This window comes from Malaclemys terrapin, chromosome 10 (assembly GCF_027887155.1).
Source record: "Malaclemys terrapin pileata isolate rMalTer1 chromosome 10, rMalTer1.hap1, whole genome shotgun sequence".
In the NCBI taxonomy this organism is placed as follows: Eukaryota; Metazoa; Chordata; order Testudines; family Emydidae; genus Malaclemys; species Malaclemys terrapin.
Genome location: NC_071514.1, coordinates 33,054,229 through 33,077,370, shown reverse-complemented (window position 1 = coordinate 33,077,370; position 23,142 = coordinate 33,054,229). Strand labels below are relative to the sequence as shown.

The 23,142-nt window shown below is 39.9% G+C and overlaps 1 protein-coding gene across 2 annotated transcripts in view; it reads left to right on the top strand.

The window, feature by feature from the left end:
• Positions 1–23,142, top strand: part of VPS13C (vacuolar protein sorting 13 homolog C) — a 209,898-nt gene that overhangs the window by 149,207 nt on the left and 37,549 nt on the right. For both annotated transcript variants that reach the window (XM_054042704.1, XM_054042705.1), the window contains exons 59-71: positions 721–1,110; positions 2,361–2,465; positions 3,636–3,800; positions 4,144–4,272; positions 6,443–6,576; positions 6,794–6,920; positions 8,580–8,815; positions 9,669–9,819; positions 17,327–17,467; positions 19,224–19,305; positions 19,415–19,484; positions 20,500–20,611; positions 22,606–22,719. In XM_054042704.1, the coding sequence (XP_053898679.1) occupies positions 721–1,110; positions 2,361–2,465; positions 3,636–3,800; positions 4,144–4,272; positions 6,443–6,576; positions 6,794–6,920; positions 8,580–8,815; positions 9,669–9,819; positions 17,327–17,467; positions 19,224–19,305; positions 19,415–19,484; positions 20,500–20,611; positions 22,606–22,719 (1,956 nt within the window). The remainder of the gene's footprint in view (positions 1–720; positions 1,111–2,360; positions 2,466–3,635; positions 3,801–4,143; positions 4,273–6,442; positions 6,577–6,793; positions 6,921–8,579; positions 8,816–9,668; positions 9,820–17,326; positions 17,468–19,223; positions 19,306–19,414; positions 19,485–20,499; positions 20,612–22,605; positions 22,720–23,142) is intronic.

Here is a 23,142-nt window from a genome sequence, read left to right as displayed (position 1 = left end):
ACAGAATACTACTACATTAGTCTCAAATTAGGAGAGTCTTTGGATGGACAGTTACTAAAAAAACTTCGTAGGTAGAGCTGGTTGCTACAGTAATTTCTCTCGAAAAACTTGGGACAGGCTGACTTGTAGGTCATGCCAGGATCCAAAATTGTAACAGGAGTGTAATACTGTATGGAGAGAAAAGTGAAGAACAGTTGTTGTCCCCGGGCAGGGGATCCTCTCACAGAAATACATAGCTCTCAATTTGTGAAACTAAACTTGTATGTTCTAGTAGTTGGAGGAAAAGGCCTAGTTAGCTCGCAGATCTGCCATGGGTTTTATATGTAACTTGAGGCAAGTTGATTTAGCTACTGTGCTACCTGTAAAATACCTCTTTAACTGTGAAATAGTTGAATGAAAGGGGTTGTATAAGAATCCCCTTGTTGACGGTTTGATCTGTTTAGGTTTTGAAACCAGATTAAATTTGTAAGTGTCTTTTCCCCATCGGTTCTTAAGGCTTCCTGTGTACAGTGGGCAGTCATGATGGCCCTGTACTGTGTGTCTGTAATCAAAGATATCCCTTGGTGGAAACTCTAGGGTCAAGTGAACAGGTAAGACTTAAAAAGTAGAATATAAGCTATTGCACTCTTTTTGTAGTAACCACTGTATAGTTCTGTATAGTTAATAATACTGTATAGTTCTTACCAGTAAGCCTCTTAAAAATTGTTTGTTTTATTTTAGGGAACCGCAGAAGCTCATGAGTTGCTAGAAGGGAGTGCTGCAGATGTTCTTCACTCAAGAATCAGTGGGGAAATAATGGAGTTAGTTCTGATAAAATATCAGGGTAAAAACTGGAATGGACATTTTAGAGTCCATGATGGGCTGCCAGAATTTTTTCCTGTGTGTTTTAACTCCAATTCCACAGATATGATGACAATAGATGTCTATATACATGTCAGGCGAGTTAGTAGTCGTATGATCCTGTCTGTGTTCAGTCCCTATTGGATAATCAATAAGACTTCCCGGGTTCTGCAGTATCGTGCTGAAGATACACATGTGAAACACCCAGCAGATTATAGGGATACTATCCTGTTTTTCTTTAAGAAAAGGAACATTTTTAGTAAAAACAAGGTATGCTACCTAATTTCTTTTAAAATATCCTCAAGGGAGGAATTATTTAACTTTTGACATTATTCATGCTTGGCCTTGAAATTCTTACCCTGCTTCAGTATCAATACTAGTTTAAAAAAATCTATCAATATAACATCAGTATTTTTGTGTTTTTGTTGAAATTTAGCTCTCCTTTTGGGAAGAAAAGTAAACACTAGTTTATTTCTCTCTTGCCTCTTTCTCTTCCCAAAATCTCGGGGAAGGTTGGGGAAACAAAGAAGCAACTTGTACAGGCAGTGCAGCATTAGTTCATTCTGCACTGATATAATCTGGAGTTCAACTTTTAAAAAAAGGAAATGAAAAATGTTGGACAACATGAAGCAGTGCTAATCTTGTATTTACAAAAATTATAATAGAGTTGTAATTTTGAGGGGAAAATTATATCTTATTGTGGGGGTTTGAGCAGCCACAAGGCAATAAAAGCATCTATTTCATTTCTTATTTATTAGATTTGAAGAGAGGTATATTAAGTGGGAGGGTGGACAGGTGAGATAGTTGCTTGCTTTTGATTTTTAAGGCTATCGTTTCTCTCACAGCTGTTTAGAGTCATAGTCAGTTTAACAGAAGTTCGCTAGGCAAAGGGGTTTGGGTGATGAACATCCCATTAGTTCCTTGTCTGAGGGTACATTGTGTTAAATATATTAGTCATGCTCTTAAAAAAAAAAAAAGGGTGTTTCTGTGACAAAATAAATGAAACAATTGGTTAGTATTACTCTTTTTTCATATATTTTTTGGATTATGTAGGCCTTTAGTCCTGGATGCTGACAATTTAAAGATGGAACAATAAGTGAAGACTGGTCTTGACAGCATCTTTTGGTTATTACCCTGACCTTTAAATAGAGACCACAAGCATTTATATATTTTCCTCCCCCTCTTTATCTACATGCTGTGGTCACTAATGGCTACCAGGGCAGATGGCATATTTGGTTTTGTGTGCTCGTATATTGATTACCTATCTTCTGCTGCAGTGAACCTCTTTGCCAGAGCCCGAGTACTTAGCGGTTTTAGTAATCCAGTTAGCTGGAATTGCAGCGGTGAAACTGGATGACTTTGCTAGTAATACATCATGGGTGGGATTTTCAAAAGCTTACAACCTAGGCGTTGGTGCCATTACAAAATTGGGCTAGATATTTAATATAATCAGCATATGAACTTTTTAAGTTTTTTAAATTTACATAAAAAAATCTTTTAAAATGCTTTTTCTTCTGTAGATCCAATTATGTATTTCAACTAGTTCATGGTCCACTAGCTTCTCCCTTGATACTGTAGGAAGTTACGGATGTGTAAAGTGCCCAGGCAATGACAGGGACTATCTGGTAAGGCCTACTTTCTGTATTTGTTTACTAACTTTTCTGAAGCCTAATAATAATAATTAAATAAATTGGATACAAATAAGTTTAACAAAAGCCAATTTGATATTTCTTGGGTGCATTGGTTTGTTAATATAATCACACTAGTATGCATAATACCACTTAGTTTGACGTTTGATGGCCAGTAGTTAGGCCACCTGGGGATTCAGGCCTAGTTTGTGAAAACAGATGTTTAAATATTTGGACATGGTGAGGCCTATTTTTTCAAAGATGGACATGCCATCTCAGATAAGTTAGAGACACAGATGATCAAGTTGCAATACTTGATTTATTTGTACAGTACCTACTACAGGGAATCCTGGTTCATGACTGGAACTTCTAGGTGCTATAAATAATAAATACACAAATAATTAACAGTATGTATACACTTAATTTTGTGTGTCAGTCTTTGAAATATCAGATTCAGACTATATACAGTGGCTATCTTAAAAAAATAATCAGATAACTAAATAACTTTACCTTGTTTGCAGATATTGAAATAACCATCCTAGGGGCAAAATGGAAACATTTATAGGGAGACTACAAACATTTCCTTTTAAAGATAAACTTTCTTTCCCATCAAACCAAAACCACTTATCCACTTTTTTGATAGCCCTTCAGAACCCACCCCCTGTCCTATTAAAGGCCAGATTGACCCCTGATTATTTTCCATTTTTTCATCTCTTGTTCTGTTCATCTGGGCTAAGTCCAAAGCCTGTCACTTTTCTCCCAATAGCATTTCGAAAATCTGATCTTTTCCCCCCTCCCTCCCATGTTGATCAAGCCATATTCATCTTATGTCTTTATTGCAGTAATTTTATCCTCCTTGGGTTTCCCTTCTCTAAGTGAATATAAAATACCACTGCTAAAATAATCTGTATCCATTGTATTGGGTATATCACACACTTCTTTGGAGGTACAGTCTCTGTTCCTTGGAGTTTGTGTAGTCTCTAGCACTGGTCCTACTACTGTTGAGGCCTTTGGGTATTGCTGTTAACAGGATAATAAATATGTAGAAGGAATAACTTTATGGGATAACATAAAGGTTTACTTTTCCACTTGTTTTATTTATGTCACGCAGATGAAAATACCATGGAGAAATGGGCTGAGTTTAACCAAGTTATTTTTATTCAACAGGTTGGAGTTAGCATCAAAATGAGTAGTTTTAATCTCACCAGGATAGTTACCTTAACTCCATTCTACACCATAGCAAACAATTCTTCTCTGGAGCTGGAAGTTGGAGAAATCAAGTCTAATGGCTCTTTGCCAACTCATAACTGGAATTATTTCTCCTCTTCAGAGGTATTCTTTGTTTTTCTTGCTTTAGATGTTTCTAAAACAGACAAATGATTCTGTGTAAGGTAAAATATTTAGAAATAAATACTCATATTTTTGTTAATCAGGCTGAGGTGTTTGTCAAATTAATGAAGAAAATTCAGTAGGCAGTCTGATATAAGGTTCTTAGATCATCATAGATGGAGTAACTTAGTAAGTGACAGTGTAAATGTGTACTCCTGGATGTTAGGGGTATAGAGGGAGAGTATCTGAAAGGCTAATCCATATTTGTCATTAACTAATTTTTATAACAATATTGTTGAATTATCATCATGTTACATGTGTCCTTTGTTTGACTTTTTTCCCCCAGTGTCTTCCATTTTGGCCTGAAAATTTGTCTGGTAAATTATGTGTCAGAGTGGTGGGCTATGAAAGTGCATCCACACCATTCTTCTATAACACACAGGACAATGGTACTTTGTTAAGTCTGGAAGAGTTGGTGAGTCTTTGACTTTAAATAATAATATTTTCTATAATTTTGTTATGTTTGTGGTGTTAACCAAGTCAATGTAATTTCTTAGTCCCCTGCATTGAGTGCTGGCAGATGGATTTAAAGTACCTATTGAAAAGTCAGGGTGAATGTAGCAGGATATGCATTTTGTGCTTATGCAGGATATGCAGTTTGTACTTTTAAAAATCCTTTTTGTTAGATGTATGAAACTAGGTTGAATTGACTTCTTCACAAGTTTATAACGAACTGCACAGCTGTATTGATCTATAAATAGAATGGTATAAGTCACCTGCAATTTGTTTACTTGATTTGCAGCAAGATTTGCTGTGATGTGTGCGCCACCATAAAAAGAAGGGAAGATTACTTCTGTATCTCAAATTCCTAAGCTATTACAACATCATAAAGATATGTGATGTAGCATTCTTGACAAACAAATGGACAGTTATTAGTATGGTTTAAAAATGGTTTCATGTTTAAACTGATACAATTTTTGAATTTTTTACTTGCATTACATGCCACTGTGAAATTCTAGGCACATAAGTGTTGCATGCTCAAACAAGTCACTCAAAGCAGAGTTACTTTACATATAATCAAAACCAAACACTGAATGGTTGAACAGATTGTTAGGCAAGTCACTCAACTGATTGTTGGGGATGATTTTGGATTGTAGATTGCTGGAGAGATGTGCTGAGGCACTTAGATTTATTTTTTTCAAATAGTTAGAAACACAGGATATGTAAGCGTGATATCTTTGACTCCCCATTTTTGGGTCCTGACCTGCAACCTGATCTAAACTGTTTGGGCTGTCCCTCTCTTTGCAAATATTGAAGGCAGGTTGGATTTTGTTAGGCCACACCCCTTCTTTTCACAATCTTCTGTCTCTACAATGCAAACAGTGTAGATTTAGTACTTCCACATTAACTTGAAATTTTGACATAAAATTAAATTTTCAAATAGCAGAGTGTAAGTCTTCCAGCCTCTTTTATTTCCAGTCCTCTTAGGAGATTTTCAGAAGGCACATGTGTAATGTTGCGGACCTCACTGCCTCTTATAGGGGCTAGCTGGGCCTGATTGGGGCTTGGCCACAGCTGAGCCTACCTTCTCTAATTAGCCCAGGCTTCTTGCCCCAGCCACTGCCCTCCCCTGGGCTGTTTTAAGCCCCGAAGGGCAGGAGCGGGTAACTACCCTGCTACAACATGTTAGCTGAATAGGTCCACCAACAAAACTCCTCACTGATAACAGGTGCCCCCTCCCCCCGATACTCGCACTACTCCACAGAACAACAAAGTAAGCTTAAGGTAATGAGGTGTACTGTCTGTGTGGGAGAATCCTCTCTGAAGTTACATATAGCGAGGTTTGACACAACTGTTCTCAGGCCCCTAACACTCACATGACTAGGGAGAGTGGCTTTGACTTTGGAAGACATATTGGATCCTCTGCTCTTCCCTATGTGAGACAAGATTCCTATGGAAAGCCTTCTCAGAAGGCAGGGAAAACCTTTTTCAGGCTTGATTGCTTGGGAGATTGATCCATTTACATACCCAGGAAAGGCCTTCCTCACTCCCCAAAAGACATTGACCATCCAAAGACAAAAGTGCTGACCCCTTAAAGCTTGTGGAACACATGTACAACTGTGTCTCCATTTTAGAGGATTATTTTCTCTGTGAATTAACCATTAAAGTTTTTGTTAGAATTAGTTTAACATTGCCATATTTTACTTGGGGAATGCCAACTTAAGAGGCAATAAATACGAAGGTTTGAATATAAGTTCTAACATCTTCAGTATTTTAAGGTGAATGTTTCAGCCAGTACACTGAAACAAATAATCTTAAAAACTATTTCAAAGATTTAACTAAAAATCAGTCGCAACCTACATTAAGATTACATTTGTAAATAGTGTATAAAGGGTTAATAAATGGTTTAATAATTGGTTAATCATTTTCACAATTTGTTAGAGTTCAGCAGATCATTAGATTGCCTATGACTATCCACTATACATATTATGTGCATCTGTAAAATGTTTACAACATACATTCATTTATAAATGGTTTATAAAGGGTACATCTTAATGCAAAGTGACTCAGTTAATTTTCAGTAACTACCGTTCATATTTTATATTTAATAAACTATATACAGTGCAAGTCTTTATCTTCAACAGAATGGAGGCATACTGGTAAATGTGAACATTTCTGAAAATTCTACAGTCATAAACTTCTCAGATTACCATGAGGGAGCTGCTCCAGCTCTTATCATTAACCAGACTCCATGGGACACCCTTAAATATAAACAGAGGTATGTAAAAGTAAGAATTCTGCCATCTATTTTTTCCAACTTTTATCCGTTTTTTAGTGTTGAAGGCAAGGAACCTAAATTCTCATGCACTTTTCTTGAATACAATATAATGAAGATAAGAAATAGATATTTTACAATGATGTTCCAATGCTTCATATTAAACTCGGCTTATGCCATGAGTTTCAGTGGCTTATTTACCTGCTTATTTTTATCGCAGTGGGTTACAGGAGGAGATGGAGTTAAAACCAAAGGAGGTGCGACTGTTTGCCTGGGCAGATCCCACTGGAATAAGAAAACTAACTTGGACGTATGCACAAAATGTTGGTGAACATGATCTACTTAAGGTACATTTTTTTTTTTTTTTAAAGATTGGGGGAGGGAAGGTGTGACCCAAACTAGAATCATGAGTTCATTGAGAGACTGGAGATAAGGCCTTGACTTCAGATATGGTCATTTAAAATGCAAGACCTTTTGTTAGGTCATGGTTTTTGTTTCTGTACATAGGTAACCTTTTGTGTAGTTGCTGTTTCTACTTGAGAGTATGTTGAAGAATCTTGTAAGCCCTCATGTGTAGGGCAAAACTCAGATCTCCCAATTTCCTTTATCTGAAACAAACATTAATCAGACTAATAAGCAGGCTGTGTATAAATGAGGAATAAGAGGGGCAGACTGTTACTGCTGCCAGGACTAGAAATCTGTATTTGCTGATACACCTCTAAAGAGAGGAGGCAATGAAAGAGGAAGTGATGCAGCAAGTGAAGATGGTCACTCATACCAGTATCAAAAGTGAACAATGTACACTCTAATTATTCCTGTTTGAACTGCAGCAGGTGAAAGCAGCACTTCCTGCAGTTATTTTCCAGAATATAATATGTATTTTTTCTGGGTTGGGGAAAATCACAACCCTGAATTCCTTCCCCTCACTAAGAGGAAACACTTCCGTTGAGTAGAGTACTGCATTGCAGGAGTTGCTCACTGTGAGCTACTTAAGTGTTCAGCAGCATGTACAACATGATTTAGGATAGAGGGTAGAAAGACAATGCTGAGACAGGAAATAGGAAGAAAGGGGAGCAAAACCAAGGTGAAGACATAAACCTAGGAAAAGATCAAGCAAATCCATCCTGCCAGAAACAGCACTTCATATTTAAAAAAAAAAAAAAAAAAGTTGATGGACAATTTTGCATGGGCAAAGGATTAGATCACATAGTCTAGAACAGGAAAATAGAAAATAACTGGAAATTGACAGGCAGAGGAATAAAGGAGCATTTTAATTACAAGGTGGAATTTATTTTTCTTCGCTCAGTTTTAGTAATGGTGGTTTTGTTTTGTTTTGTTTTTAAATTGAGGTATCTTACAATGTAAACATCATTACATACTGGAAAATTGCTACTTTCTTGTAGCTTCTGACTATTGAAACCTGTTTTAATGTATGTTAAGACACATCTTTTCAGCTTATGGTTAGCATTACATTAATTATTGTACATTACATGAGTATTATATTAATACTCACTTCTGAAGTTATATTTCAAAAGCCTAAATAACTGTCTCAGTTCTCATTCATTCACAGTTATGTTAACCCTGAAAGAATTCTAACACATTAAGGGGATGCTATAACATTTAAACACTACATTTGTCCATTTAATATTGTGATTAGTATACTAAGGTGCTGTATAATAGGGGATTCATTTTTCTTAACTCTGTCATTGTACTGCTAAGGTCTTCAATTCTTGAGATTACCCTTAGTTTCTTTTAAAAAATGTGGATATCTTATTTAACATCTTAATAATCCACAAGACCCAAAATACCAAAAAAAAAAGGGATGGGTTGTATAGGCAGCCCATGATGACAGAAGACTCCATCCCATTAATATCCTACAATAGATTAAAGGTAATAATAAGGTACCTCAGAAATTCTAATTGTTCTGCTTAATTGGGGCCGTTGCTTGCTACTTGCTTTGTGTTTTTATGCAACCAACTAAAGTACCTTTCTTTTTTCCAACTCAGGATGAATGTGGTCAATTTCCTTACAATTCAAATACTCAGATACACTGGGTGTCCTTTCTGGATGGACGCCAGAGAGTACTGCTTTTTACAGACGACGTTGCATTAGTTTCTAAAGCACGGCAAGCAGAGGAGATGGAGCAACCTGATCAAGAAATAAACTTGTCACTTCATAGTCTTGGACTTTCTCTGGTCAACAATGAGACTAAACAAGAAATCTCTTACATAGGGATTACTAGGTACTGCAGATGGAAAGCAAGTTTGCCTTTAAATGGACCAAGGAGTAGTTCAGGCATATACTTTAATGCACTTGAAAACTCTCATTATGCTTCTAAAATAAGACATTTTTTTAGCATTATATGCTGAATTTTTAAAACTACATTTTGTCTGCTGTTGTAGAGCTATCAAGGGAATATACATTTTAAATGCCTGTCTTGTCACAGTTCCATAATTAATTTGATATTTATTTCTGGACTTCAAGTCCTATTATATCATTTGAGCACAGTGGAGTTATTGTGTGACTGGTTAAAGAATTGTGCCTTGTGATACAACACAAGGTAAATTTTGAGTTGATTTGTCACTCTGCATTTTAGTAACTGTTGCTTTCACAATGGCAAATTAAATTTGAAAACACTCATGTGCATGATAATAAACAATCAGTTCTTTTCTTCAATTTCATATTCATAATTCAGAAATTACTTTACTATTAACTTGATTCTGTGTACTAAATCATATCCTTTTCATCAAAAATTGCAAAGATAGATGCATAGAAATATCCACAAAAGGACATCAGTAATTTGGGTCATGTCTTTACTTTGTTATGATAGTAACTGTAGAAATCTGTATTCAAGAAAAATAAATTTCATTTCTAAATTTCATTTCCACTTTCATGAGTCATTGACTTGGCAGGCATAAAGAAAGAATCATAATTTTGACAAATGAATGGAAATCAGCATCAGAAATATGGGGATGAGGCTTTGTATGGTTTTTTTTATTATTATTATTTTTATTAACATTAGAACATTTGGTATACTGTACTTCAATGCATTTTTATTCAAAAGTATTAATTACATTAATGTACTTTCCTTGTAGTTCTGGTGTTGTCTGGGAATTGAAACCAAAGCAGAGATGGAAGCCATTTAATCAAAAGCAGATAAACCTGTTAGAAAAAGCCTATCAAAAATACCTTTCCACAAATGCCATGGAGGATCTGGGCTGGGTTAAAATAGACAACAACTTTGAGGTACACTTGTGGCTGTTCAGTGTTTAATCATACATTTTTTTCTATCAAAATTATTAACAGTTTTTACCATATTACTACCAGTAATGTATTTAGACAACATGTAAAAGTCTTCATTTGGGAAATGCCTTCACAGTGTATGCAATTGTACATTTAAGTATGTTACAGATCATCTCCAATCAGACATTTGTCAGATTGCTTTAATAAACATTGTTGATGATGGTAGCTATGTTAGTTTGTATCAGCAAAAACAACAAGGAGCCACAAGGACTCTAAGTTGTTATTGTTGATGATATTTGTCTGACAGACACTGTAATTTCAATTATGCAGTAGTTGTATGTCATCTAGGATGCATGCAGTACGACAAAAACATTGCAGAACTTGCAGGATATTTGGTTATGAAACCTTGTTTAAGTTGGTCTAAAAAGTTTCTTCCATGTAGAAGTTATACTTTATGTATATTCTTTATGAAGCACCAAAACACATCTCATCCCTTTTATGACACAGGAATTGGAAACTTTATAAGCACATTGGACTTTATAATAATTCACTGTTTCACTTACCTTGGGCTTTTGGAATTCAAGACCATAATTGGTGGATAAACTCAGGATATCTGATTTTAAAAATTTATGCCACTACACCTTCTCCTAATAGAAATTCTCCTTTGGCTGTAGCAGTATTAGGGATCAGATGGCAGCCACTAAAAGGATAAGTAAAAAGTGACAGAGTCTTCTGTGGCACCTTATAGACTAATAGACATATTGGAGCATAAGCTTTTGTGGGTGAATACCCACTTCGTCAGACACAGCGTCTGACGAAGTGGGTATTCACCCACGAAAGCTTATGCTCCAATACGTCTGTTAGTCTATAAGGTGCCACAGAAGACTCTGTCGCTTTTTACAGATCCAGACTAACATGGCTACCCCTCTGATACTTAAAAAGATAAGATCAGTCACACTTCCATTCAGTTCAGTATTGTATATGTGCTGAAATACCATTGCAGTCAACTGGACTTAAGCAGATGTTTAACTTTAGGCACATATTTAAGTGCTTTACTAAATAGATGTGTACTGCTGAATTGTGGTCTTTGGATTCCATCTATTTTAGGGCAGTGATGAATGTACATATTGACTAGTACATTATCGCCTCTTACTTAAAAATGGGAGCTGTTTCATTTTGTGGAATCTTAATCCTTAAAGAGATGCACAAATAAAAATTGAAGACCTAGCATTATAGCCGTTCTTCTTCGAGTGCTTGCTCATATCGATTCCAATTAGGTGTGTGCGCGCGCCACGTGCATGATAGTCGGAGAATTTTCTACCCTAGCAACACCTGGTGGGTCGGCTGGGGAGCCCCCTGGAGTGGCGCCTTCATGGCGCTGGATATATACCCCAGTCGACCCAGCGCCCCCTCAGTTCCTTCTTACCACCCGTGACGGTCGTTGGAACTGTGGAGCGCGGCATAGCTGTCCTCCACTTTCCCTAGCTTTCTTAGTTTTTGTTGTAGATAGTTGTTAGTTGTATAGTAATAGATTTAGTATAGTTTAGTAGTTTAATAGCTGTTACAGAGTAGTTATAAGTAGTTAGCGGGGCTAAGGGGTTTTCATCTCCACCTTTCCCCTTGGCGTGCAGCCGGGCTCATGCGCAAGGCTCCTGGCTTTAAACCGTGCGCGACCTGTGCTAAGCCTATGCCAACGGGAGACCCCCACGACTCTTCTCTAAAATGTCTAGGGGAGTCTCACCAGACTGATAAGTGCAGGATCTGCAAGGTTTTTCGGCCCAGGACCAAAAAGGAGCGGGGCTTTCATCTTAAACAGCTCCTTATGGAGGCAGCACTTAGCCCAGACCCTCCTTCGGCATGCCAAGCTCCGGCACTGAACGCCTCGGTGCGCAGCGCCCCGGTGGCGGCCTCGGGTACTGCACCACGAGGAGACGTGGATAAGACCCCACGGCACCGTCCTCCATCGGCACTGCATCCGCCACAAGCCCCTCGGCACTGTTCCCTGTCTCCGGGTCACAAGAGAACCCGTAAAACACAAGAGACTGCCACGCAACAGTAGGCACTGGCGCCCCCCGCACTGGTTGCGGAGTCGCGTCCGGCATCGGAACGTCCGAGGTTGCAGGCGCCGTCATCGACACCGTTGATGCTGGCACCGGTAGTAGGGCCGTTGAGTCCTGTGCGGACTGGCTCCCCGCCCCGTTCCGTGGTTGAGCCATGTCTCCCGTCTACGCCGGAGACGTTTGCGATGGCGAGAGACCTCATTGCCCTCACGGAACCGGCACCGTCTCAGACTGCGGCACCGCATCCGCTCCGCATGGTGCAATCCAGGGGCAAGCCTGCCCTGCTATGCCCTCCATCTCTGAGCGTGGACTCTCAGCACTGCTCCCAGTCTCGGAGCAGGTCCCGACGCCGCTCGCAGTCCTGGCACCGGACTTCATCACGGCGCCAGTCGTTCTCGTGGCCCAGCTCTTCCTCCCGGCACCGGTCCACCTCTCGGCACCGACCCAAGCATCGGTACCACTCAGAGTCCTGACGCTGTTCCCGGCACCGGTATGAGCACCAATCCCGTTCGAGAGGCCGCTCCCGGCACCGATTCTACAGACGGTCTTCTTCGCGATCCAGATCTGGATCCCGGTACTGGCATGGCCATTGGCACCGTTCTCGCTCCCAGTTCCGCTCCCCGGCACCGCTCAGCAGGAAACCCTCTACACAGGCCACTTATTTGGCCAAATGGAAGCGCTTCTCCTGTTGGTGCGAGCAGCGGGTCATGCCCCCCTTGCAGGCGTCGATCCCACTTATACTTGAATATCGCCTATCCCTAAAACAGCAGGGCCTGGCGATATCTTCGGTCAGGGTGCACCTGGCTGCTATATCGGCGTTCCACCCAGGAGAACACGCTTCCTCGGTCTTCTCTAACCCGATGGTCGTCAGATTTCTCAAGGGCTTAGACCACCTATACCCACAGCTGCGTCAACTGGTTCTGGCGTGGGATCTTAACCTGGTTCTCTCCAAGCTCACGGGGCCCCCGTTCGAGCCATTGGCTACCTGCTCACTCCTTTACCTATCTTGGAAGACAGCCTTCCTTGTAGTCATCACTTCAGCAAGGTGTGTTTCTGAAATCGGAGCCCTCACGTCCGAACCTCCGTATACAGTCTTCCATAAAGACAAGGTGCAGCTTCGCCCCCATCCTGCCTTTCTTCCCAAGGTGGTATCAGCTTTTCATGTGAACCAGGATATATTTCTCACGGTCTTCCATCCTAAGCCACACCCTACGCGACAAGACCAACGTATGCACTCCTTGAATGTACGCAGGGCCCTTGCTTTCTATATCGAGCGTACAAAGCCGTTTAGGAAGATGACTCAACTCTTCGTTGCAGTGGCTGACCGGATGAAAGGCCTACCAGTCTCTTCACAACGTATCTCCTCTTGGATCACGTCCTGTATTCATGCTTGCTACGACTTGGCCGGTGCCCCGACGCCGCGCCTCACCGCCCACTCCGCGAGGGCCCAAGCCTCCTCGACTGCCTTCCTGACTCACGTCCCGATCCATGACATTTGTAGAGCGGCGGTTTGGTCATCGGTTCACACCTTTGCTGCTCACTATGCGCTTGTACAGCAGTCTAGAGACGATGCTGCATTTGGATCAGTGGTTCTGCACTCAGCGATGTCTCACTCCGACCCCACCACCTAGGTAAGGCTTGGTAGTCACCTAATTGGAATCGATATGAGCAAGCACTCGAAGAAGAAAAAACAGTTACTCACCTTTGTAACTGTTGTTCTTCGAGATGTGTTGCTCATATCCATTCCAAACCCGCCCCCCTCCCCCACTGTCGGAGTAGCCGGCAAGAAGGAACTGAGGGGGCGCTGGGTCGGCTGGGGTATATATCCGGTGCCATGAAGGCGCTACTCCAGGGGGCTCTCCAGCCGACCCACCGGGTGTTGCTAGGGTAGAAAATTCTTCGATCGTGCACGCGGCATGCACACACACCTAATTGGAATGGATATGAGCAATCTCGAAGAACAACAGTTACAAAGGTGAGTAACCGTTTTTTAATGCATAGTGGTTTGAGGATGAAAATAGAATTACCCATTTTTACATTGTTGATTCAGAAAAAAAATCTGTAGCTTTTCAGGTGTTTATAACATTTCTCTCTTGTGATTTAGATGTTTCTAAAGAACCAGTTATTTGTAGAACACTTACATTCCAAGCATATTGGAATTGTTGAAAAAAATCTCTTAAAGTACTTAATAAGGCTAAATAAAATAGAGATAAAACTTTTATGATATTCAGTATTATAAACAATCTGAATTTTTCTTCTATTTTGTATCCAAAAAGGTAATCTTTTATACTACCATAAATTATATAGGCCTTAAGTTTTTGTGTAGTTTTGAATATGATTGTGTTTGAACTAAATGATACATAGGACACACAATTTTTTGTGATTCAGCATTTTTGAGTTAAAATAATGAAGTGATGGAGGTTTTTTATTAAACTGATTATTTCTTCAGAATATTATCCAAGTTACATAGATTTGTGGTAAAAAAAAATTCCGTGCTGGAAAAAATATTTTCATTTGCATGCATATATCTTTAATTCTCAGAGGGGTGGCCGTGTTAGTCTGTAGCCACAAAAATAACGAGGAGTCCGGTGGCACCTTAAAGACTAACAAATTTATAGGGGCATAAGCTTTCGTGGGTAAAAAACCCACTTCTTCAGATGCATGGAGTGAAAATTACAGATGCAAGCATTATTATAGCTGCATAACAGGTATTGCGACGGGTTGAATCACAGAAACTCCCTTGGGAACTGCCACCTGATGTGCCAAGACTACTTCTGATCTTGTTTTCCGTGCCAGCTTGGGACTTCAGTGCCTTGCCTGGTTTGAGCCAGACACACTTGCCTGCTACAAACACAGACCCAGGTCTGAACCGCGTCCCCCAAAAGCTGCAGGCTTAATTGAAAACGGCTTAAGAAGTGTTCCTGTCTCCAACACTCAGGTACCCAACTCCCAATGGGGTCCAAACCCCAAATAAATCCGTTTTGCCAAGTATAAAGCTTATACAGGATAAACTCATAAATTGTTGGCCTTCTATAACACTGATAGAGAGAGATGCACAGCTGTTTGCCCCCCTCCTCCCCCAGGTATTAATACATACTCTGGGTTAATTAATACAGTAACTCCTCACTTAACGTTGTAGTTACGTTCCTGAAAAATGCAATTTCAAGTGAAACAGCCCCATAAGAATGAATGTAAATGGGGGGGTGAGGGGGGGTTAGGTTCCAGGAAAAAAATTTTTTTGCCATACAGTACAGTACTATAGTTGGGAGGTGCCCCCGCCTTACCCATACAGGCACAGCTCACTGGCACTAGAGACAATGAGGTAGGCAAGGAGGCTGAAGGTGCTGTAGGCTAGGAGAAGCATGTTGAGCAGCAGCTTCCCCTACTCTGCAAGCACCAGGGGCGGGGGGCTCAACCCTCGGCCTGCCCACGCCACCCCTTCCCACAAACCCCTACCTTTAACCCGCCTCTTCTTCCTTCCCTCCTCCCCCTTTACTCTGCATGCCGTGTCCTCACTCCTCCTCCCCCTGCCTCCTGCCCGTGGCAATCAGCTGGCTTGCAGTGTTCAGGAGGGAGCGGGGAGGAGCGAGGACACGGCGCACAGGCTCACCTTCACTCCCCTGCCTCCTGAATACCGCAAGCCAGCTGATTGCCGTGGGCAGTAGGCAGGAGAAGGAGGGGGGAGGTGCGCCGTGTCCTCGCTCCTCCCCTCTCCCTCCTGCCTGCGGCAATCAGCTGGCTTGCAACCTTCAGGGGGCAGGAGGGAGGGGGGAGGAGCGAGGACTCAGAGTGCAGGCTCCCTTCTCTCTCCCCTGCCTGCGGCAATCAGCTGGTTTGTGGCATTCGGGTGGCGGGGGAGAGAGGGGAAGCCTGCGGGCCAAGTCCTCGCTCCTCCCCTCTTTCTCCTGAAGGCCACAGGCCAGCTGATTGCCGGGGGCAGGAGGCGGGGGCAGGAGGGGGAAGGCGCTGGTCCGCGGGGTGTGCCGGCGGGCAGGAGGCGCTGTTGGTGGGGAGTGTAGGGGAGCTGCTAGCTGTGGACAAAGCAGGCAGCCAAATGACGTTATAGCGAAGCATTGCACAACTTTAAATGGAGTATGTTCTGTAATTGAGCAGGGACGTAAGATCGAAACAACGTTAAGCGAGAGGACGTTAAGTGGGGAGTTACTGTAAGTAAAAAGTGATTTTATTAAATACAAAAAGTAGGATTTAAGTGGTTCCAAGTAATAACAGACAGAACAAAGTGAATTACCAAGCAAAATAAAATAAAATATGCAAGTCTAAGCCTAATACAGTAAGAAAGTGATTACAGATGAAATCTCGCCCTCAGAGATGTTCCAGTAAGCTTTTTACAGACTAGCCTCCTTCTAGTCTGAGTTCAGCACTCACACCCCTGTGGTTACTGTCCTTTTTTCCAGTTTCTTTCAGGTATCCTTTTTGGGTGGAGAGGCTACCTCTTGAGCCAGCTGAAGACAAAATGGAGGGGTCTCCCAGGGCTTTATATAGCTTCTCTCTTGTGGGTGGAAACCCCTCCGTTCCCCTGTGTAGAATCCCCTTTACAAGATGGAGATTTGGAGTCACCTGGGCAAGTCGCATGTCCATGCATGACTTAATTCTCTACAGGAACGTTCCCAGGAAAGCTCAGATGTGGATTGGCATCTATCAAAGTCTATTGTCAGCTTAAGTGTTTCTTGATTGGGCACTTACTGAGAATAGTCTTTTTCTCAAGAAGCTGACCAAATGCTTCACTGAGGTTACTTAAAATCAAATAAGTACACAGCCAGTATTCATAACTTCGAACACAAAAATGATACATGCATACAAATAGGATGAATATATTCAGTAGATCATAACCTTTGCAGAGATATGTTACATGGCATATGTAGCATAAAACATATTCCAGTTATGTCATATTTACATTCATAAGCATATTTCTATAAAGCATTATAGGGTGCAACCTCAGAGGTAAAATAATGCCTGCATCTGCAATTTTCACTCCATGCATCTGAAGAAGTGGTTTTTTTACCCACGAAAGCTTATGCCCAAATAAATTTGTTAGTCTTTAAGGTACCACCGGACTCCTAGTTATCTTTAATTCTGTTGACTAAAAATGTTAATGATACCTTAAATTGGGATAAGATTGCTCCCAACTTCTCCATTCAACAAACTAAAGATATGCACCAAAAGTAACAAAATAAGATCTGGTTTTCTTTCCTCCTTTATAAGGAAAAGAAAAGAAAAAGAAAAATTCAGTGTTGGCTTGTGTACGTCCAGTTCAATAACCATTCTATTATGCAACAGCGATAAAGTTCTGGAAATTCAATTTTTTTAATATTAATGTACTTTCTTTTAATTGATGAACGCCCATTCACGTCTAGTCCAAGGACAGTTTAATGAAATCTAAGAGCAATAATATTAGCCAAATGGAGCTAAAATGTATTATGTGTTTCTAGGTGAATTTTTGTAAGATGCCAATGAAAATGCGCCTCCCAATCAAATGCAGTATTCGACGAAACTTCCTATCAGGCATTCATGTTGAGTTCAAACAGTCTCCTCACCAAAGAAGCTTACGGGCACAGTTGAATTGGCTTCAGGTATCATTTTTATTATTCACTGTAGGCTGAACAAGAATTGCTAGTAAGCGTTGAGATCAATTCCACAGCAGGTGAGATCATCTGAAGCTGACAGTCCTCTTGTGGTAAAATAAGAAGGGGCCACAAGGTATTTGTGGTGAATAATCCTTTGATCTGGACCTCACTGTTAGCTTTGCTTCATCAGCTTAGATGACCTTAAAGACATGCTACAGGACTTTACTGTATCCCAGAATTTCACAGGTGGTGTCGGTAAGCAATCTATAGTACAGAATAAAGACAAGTGGGAGACGTTATAATTGAGGTCATGATGGAAATCTTGTTGTGGCAGAGAAAATAATTATAAACGTTGTCAGCATTTAAATTGTTGTGTATTTTGCATTTAGTTATGAGATGTCCCTTACTCTCTGTGCTGTACCTAGAGGTTCAGAGTCCAATCCTACAAGAATTACCTGGCATGGTGTTTACTACTGTGAGCAGTCAACATAGAAATTGCTGTTCTTGGTAGTAATAGTTGGAAGGTTTGGGTTCTTCAGTGTATTGGAAGTCTGAAGCAATACTTGTACAGTAAGAACATTTCCATTGTAAAACTTGAGCGTCTAGGTCTCCCCTTCGCCACTCCCTGTAATTGTAATTGCATACCCATTCATGCACTGCCATGAATTCAGCACCAAAGGTAAATCTTCTGAAGTGCTCTTAAAGTGGAAATAAAGCTATTACATTTGACTTGTAGATTCTGATTACATACAAGCTTAGCAGATTCTAATGTTCTTCAGTCAAAAGAAGAAAGGGAGAATATTTGCTAAAATCGTTCTCTGAAGGGTAGATAATACTTTCTTAAAGAATGAGAAATAGGAGTTTGTGGAGGAAGAAAACTTGTGGTATTCCAGTATTAATACTTCTGCAAAGAACCTCTCTTTAAATAACCAGCTATGTTCCTCATAACTGGATATTTTTTTCCAAATCCTGTTACTTGACTCAAGGCCACAACTGAAAGTGTTTTTATATTCCATTTCTTTTTATTTGCCTAATTATATAAAAACCTTACAAACCTAAAAAGTTCAGTCCATTTGAGAAATTTTAAGAAATTTATCTGTCTACCAAGCTCTCTTAGCTTCTTATAATGTCACTTCAGTCATTTATAGCTTCGTGTTCGCATCAGCACTTCGTACTTGGAGGAGTAATACAATATGGTACCAAGTATTCATTGTATGCCACATTTAGTTGGAATCTCAAATCATAACGTAAGGCCTATGTATGGAATGGGGCATGTGACTAGGCTGTTGAAAGTGGAGTTTACAGAGACCATCTTATTTGATTTGAGCCAAATCCTGTAAAACCTTTTTTTTTTTTTAAATCCCTTTGAAATAAAGGGGAGTTGATTTTAGTGGGAGCCTGTAAGTAAGGCTTGTAAGTAAGGACTGCAAGATATGGCCCCTCACTATTTAAAATATAAAACAACAACAAACAGTCAGAGTGTTTTTAATAGTACCTAAACCCCTGCCTGTGCTGAAATTTGAAAGCTTATTTGCACACTTCCAATCACAACTGTTATTCTGTTGGTCCTAACTGTTCTTGATAAACAGGTGCTAGCAAGGCTTCAGATATCAGGGTAAACACAAAATAAGATTGCAAATGACAACTTTTACTCCAAAACATCGTTCTATACCTAAGCTGCTTAAGCCACCCGAAGCCAAGGAATCCTTTATAAATCTTACTCTCACTAAAATATTGCTCATCTGATATGACTTTGTTTCAGGTTGATAACCAGTTACCTGGTCCAATGTTCCCAGTTGTGTTTCACCCTGTAGCCCCTCCCAAGTCAATAGCTTTGGATTCAGGTAAGTAAATGCAAGAGTAATCTAAAATTAGTTAGCCATGACATTAAATATTTTGATTTAACTGCAGAATGGAATCCATTATAAAACTAATTTGCACTTTTTTTATTAGAGCCAAAACCATTCATAGATATCAGCATCATCACTAGATTCAATGAGTACAGTAAAGTACTGCAGTTCAAGTAAGTAAAAGCATATTATACCTTGCTTTAGAAATGTTAATACCTGTGGAGCTAATACTTTGAGCCCAGTGGTTCTCAAACCGGGGCCGCTGCTTGTGTAAGGAAAGCCCCTGGTGGGCCGGGCCAGTTAGTTTGCCTGCCGGGTCTGCAGGTTCGGCCGATCGCAGCTCCCACTGGCCGTGGTTCGCCACTCCAGGCCAATGGGGGCTGTGGGAAGCGGTGGCCAGCAAATCCCTTGTCCCGCGCTGCTTCCCGCAGCCCCCATTGGTCTGGAGTGGCGAACCACGGCCAGTGGGAGCCGCGATCGGCCGAACCTGCAGACCCGGCAGGTAAACAAACCGTCCTGGCCCGCCAGGGGCTTTCCCTACACAAGCGTCGGCCCCAGTTTGAGAACCACTGCTTTGAGCCTGTACCATTGTATGCTAAGATGCAATTAGCGTACCAAGTCTTCCAATCCAAGTACTAAAACAAGTCTCAGCATAAGCCAGTTTGATTAGATACAAAAACACATTCAGAGAACATTTGTGTTGTAAATGCAGTTTTCCCCCCGCAGAAGCTGACAAATCATGGTGACCACCCAGGTAAATGGGCAGTTTACATGGGAGTTTTACAGTGGTCAGAATCAGAGTTTAAGGATCTGAAGCCACTTATCCCATGACCTTTACTACTTTCTCAGAATGTATTTCATGAAGCAATTGTATTGTAATGTATGAAATTCCAGTTAATTATTAGGATAAACCCTAAATAGATTAGATTATTAATGTATTGTGCCTTTTCTGTGTTGAATTGCAGCCTATTATTAATAGCAGAACTCTTCAGATGTCTTTCTGTTAGGCCCCTCCAACTATAAACTGATGCTTTTAATACTCTAATCAGAGCATTAAAATATTGTTATGAGCTTGAACACTTAATACCCAGCATGTGGTTGTTAATTTAAATCTGTATCTATAAGATGATCTGTGATTATAAGTATGCAAAAGTCAGTCACCATATTTTTCCTTTTATCTTTTCTTAGATATTTCATGGTTCTTATCCAGGAGATGGCATTGAAATTGGATCAGGGGTTTCTAGGAGCACTTATTGGGCTTTTCACCCCATCTACTGATCCAGAAGCTGAAAGGCAAAGGGTAATGTGTGTTTAGGAAAAAAGTATTTATTTTGCTAAAACAGGTTTGATTTATTACCATGTGAATTAGATATTTTGAAAATCAAATTTAAAACAAATGGAAAGCATCTTCCAAACTGTAAAATGACTACCAGTTGAATGCTCAGACAGTTGGGGAAAAATATATATTCTCAAATTGAAGTATAGAATTGGGCCCTCTATTAGTTTGTGTGGGCTCCTAGTAGTAGTAGCTTGTCAGTGTTTGGGTAACTACTATTCATAAGAAATGTTAAAACACTTGTTTGAACAATGCACATTCAACTTGTGGATCTCATGGCTACAAGGTGCTGGGGGCCAAGATTGCAGTAGGATACATACAATTATTTTATAGGGCTAATGAAAAAATGCACAGTTAACTTACATATAGAGTATCTTTAATTGAACCTGTTAATAGTTCCCATTTTAATTGACTGTCAGATTGAACGCAAGAATGGCCATACTGGGTCACACCAAAGGGCCATCTAGCCCAGTATCCTGTCTTCTGACAGTGGCCAATGCCAGGTGCCCCAGTGGGAATGAACAGAATAGGTAATCATCAAGTGATCCATCCCTTGTCACCCATTCCCAGCTTGTAGCAAACAGGCTAGGGACACCATACGTGCCCATCCTGGCTCATAACCATTGATGGACCTATCCTCCATGAATTAATCTAGTGCTTTTTTTAAACCCTGTTATTGTTTTGGCCTTCACAAACATCTTCTGGCAAGGAGTTCCACAGGTTGACTGCGTTGTGTTAAGAAATACTTCTGTTTGTTTGTTTGAAACCTCCTGCCTATTAATTTCATTTGGTGACCCCTAGTTCTTGTGTTATGAGAAGGAGTAAATAACACTTCTTTATTTACTTTCTCTACACCAGTCATGATTTTATAGACCACTATCATTTCCCCCCTTAGTCGTCTCCTTTCCAAGCTGAAAAGTCCCAATCTTATCAATCTCTCTTCATACAGAAGCCGTTCCATACCCCTAATAATTTTTGTTGCCCTTTTCTGAATCTTTTCCAATTCCAATATATCTCTTTTGAGATGGGGCGACCACATCTGCACACAGTATTCAAGATGAAGGTGTACCATGGATTTATATAGAGGCAATATGATATTTTCTGTCTTATCTATCCCTTTTTTAATGATTCCCAACATTGTGTTAGCTTTTTTGACTTGCGTCTGCACATTGAGTGGGTGTTTTCAGAGAACTATCCACAATGACGCCAAGATCTCTCTCTCTTGAGTGGTAACCACTAATTTAGACCCCATCATTTTGCTGTAAAGTATGCATACTCATTCCATTTCTTCCTAAGGGAGCAGCAGGTGCTAGTTGTGCAGTATAAGACAGGATATTTTTTTATCATCTATACATCTTCAGAAATAAAAAGATCCCCCATAATTTCTGTGTGAGAGTAGCTCCTACAAACTGGTTTTGAAATGAAATGTTCAAACCCATAAAGTTTCTTATTTCCAGGTGGAACTGAAGGCCCTCTCTAATTGAGGGGAAAAAAGCTTTAGGTGAACAAGGACTTCATGGAAATCATAAGGGTTTATAATTTGTAGTTCTCAGCACTCCATCTCAATGAATAAAGTAATAAAAAACTAAAGAATGACAGAAAAATCTTGAGTGAGATGGAATAAATGTGAGAAGTTATATTTGTCATCAAATCAAGAAAATTTACCCATCAAAAGAAAAACGTGTGTAATAGGTCATCTAGAAAGTATTAGTTTGCACTTCTTTGAATAAGGAAGGAATGAGCATAGTTATCACAATTTAGTATATGATGGATAATTATTCTACTGTACTTGTGTATTTGGAGGACATCTCTGCTACAGCTATCTAAGCAATTGTGTAATTATTTTACTTTTACATTTCTTTGATCCCATAGCTTTTTTTTTTTCTTTTCCATTTTGAATTCAGGTTGACATTGAGGAAACCAGAGTTTTGATTTAAAATTTTCTTTTTTACAAACAGACAAAGTTAATTCAGCAAGACGTAGATGCTCTTAATGCTGAATTGATGGAATCTTCCTTAACTGATATGTCAACCCTCAGTTTCTTTGAGCACTTCCATATTTCTCCAATTAAGGTATGTTGTAGAGGAAAATACTTCAGAGAAGCAAAAACCTTAAATAGTATCTCCTAATTTCTTTATCATGTTTAACTAGCCATTCACATTGATTGGATTAAATAACTATTTTCTAGCCTTTCGTTTACAGTAATATGACCCTGCAGGAATCTGTGACTTGTCAGATTTTCAATACTTGGTGGAAATGTTTCTCAGTTGATCTAGGAATCATCAACAAATATTTGTTTTATGTTCCTTCTGCACTTAATAATAATAACTGTCTAAACAGAAGGCTATAATGGATGTCATATGGATGTCAAAACTAGAAAGAATATAAAAATACTAACATATATAATGGTGAAAATGTTCACCTTTTTAACAGATGTGAACAATCTGAATAAAAAGCATTAATCTTTCGTTATACTTAATGTCCTCTCTTTCATT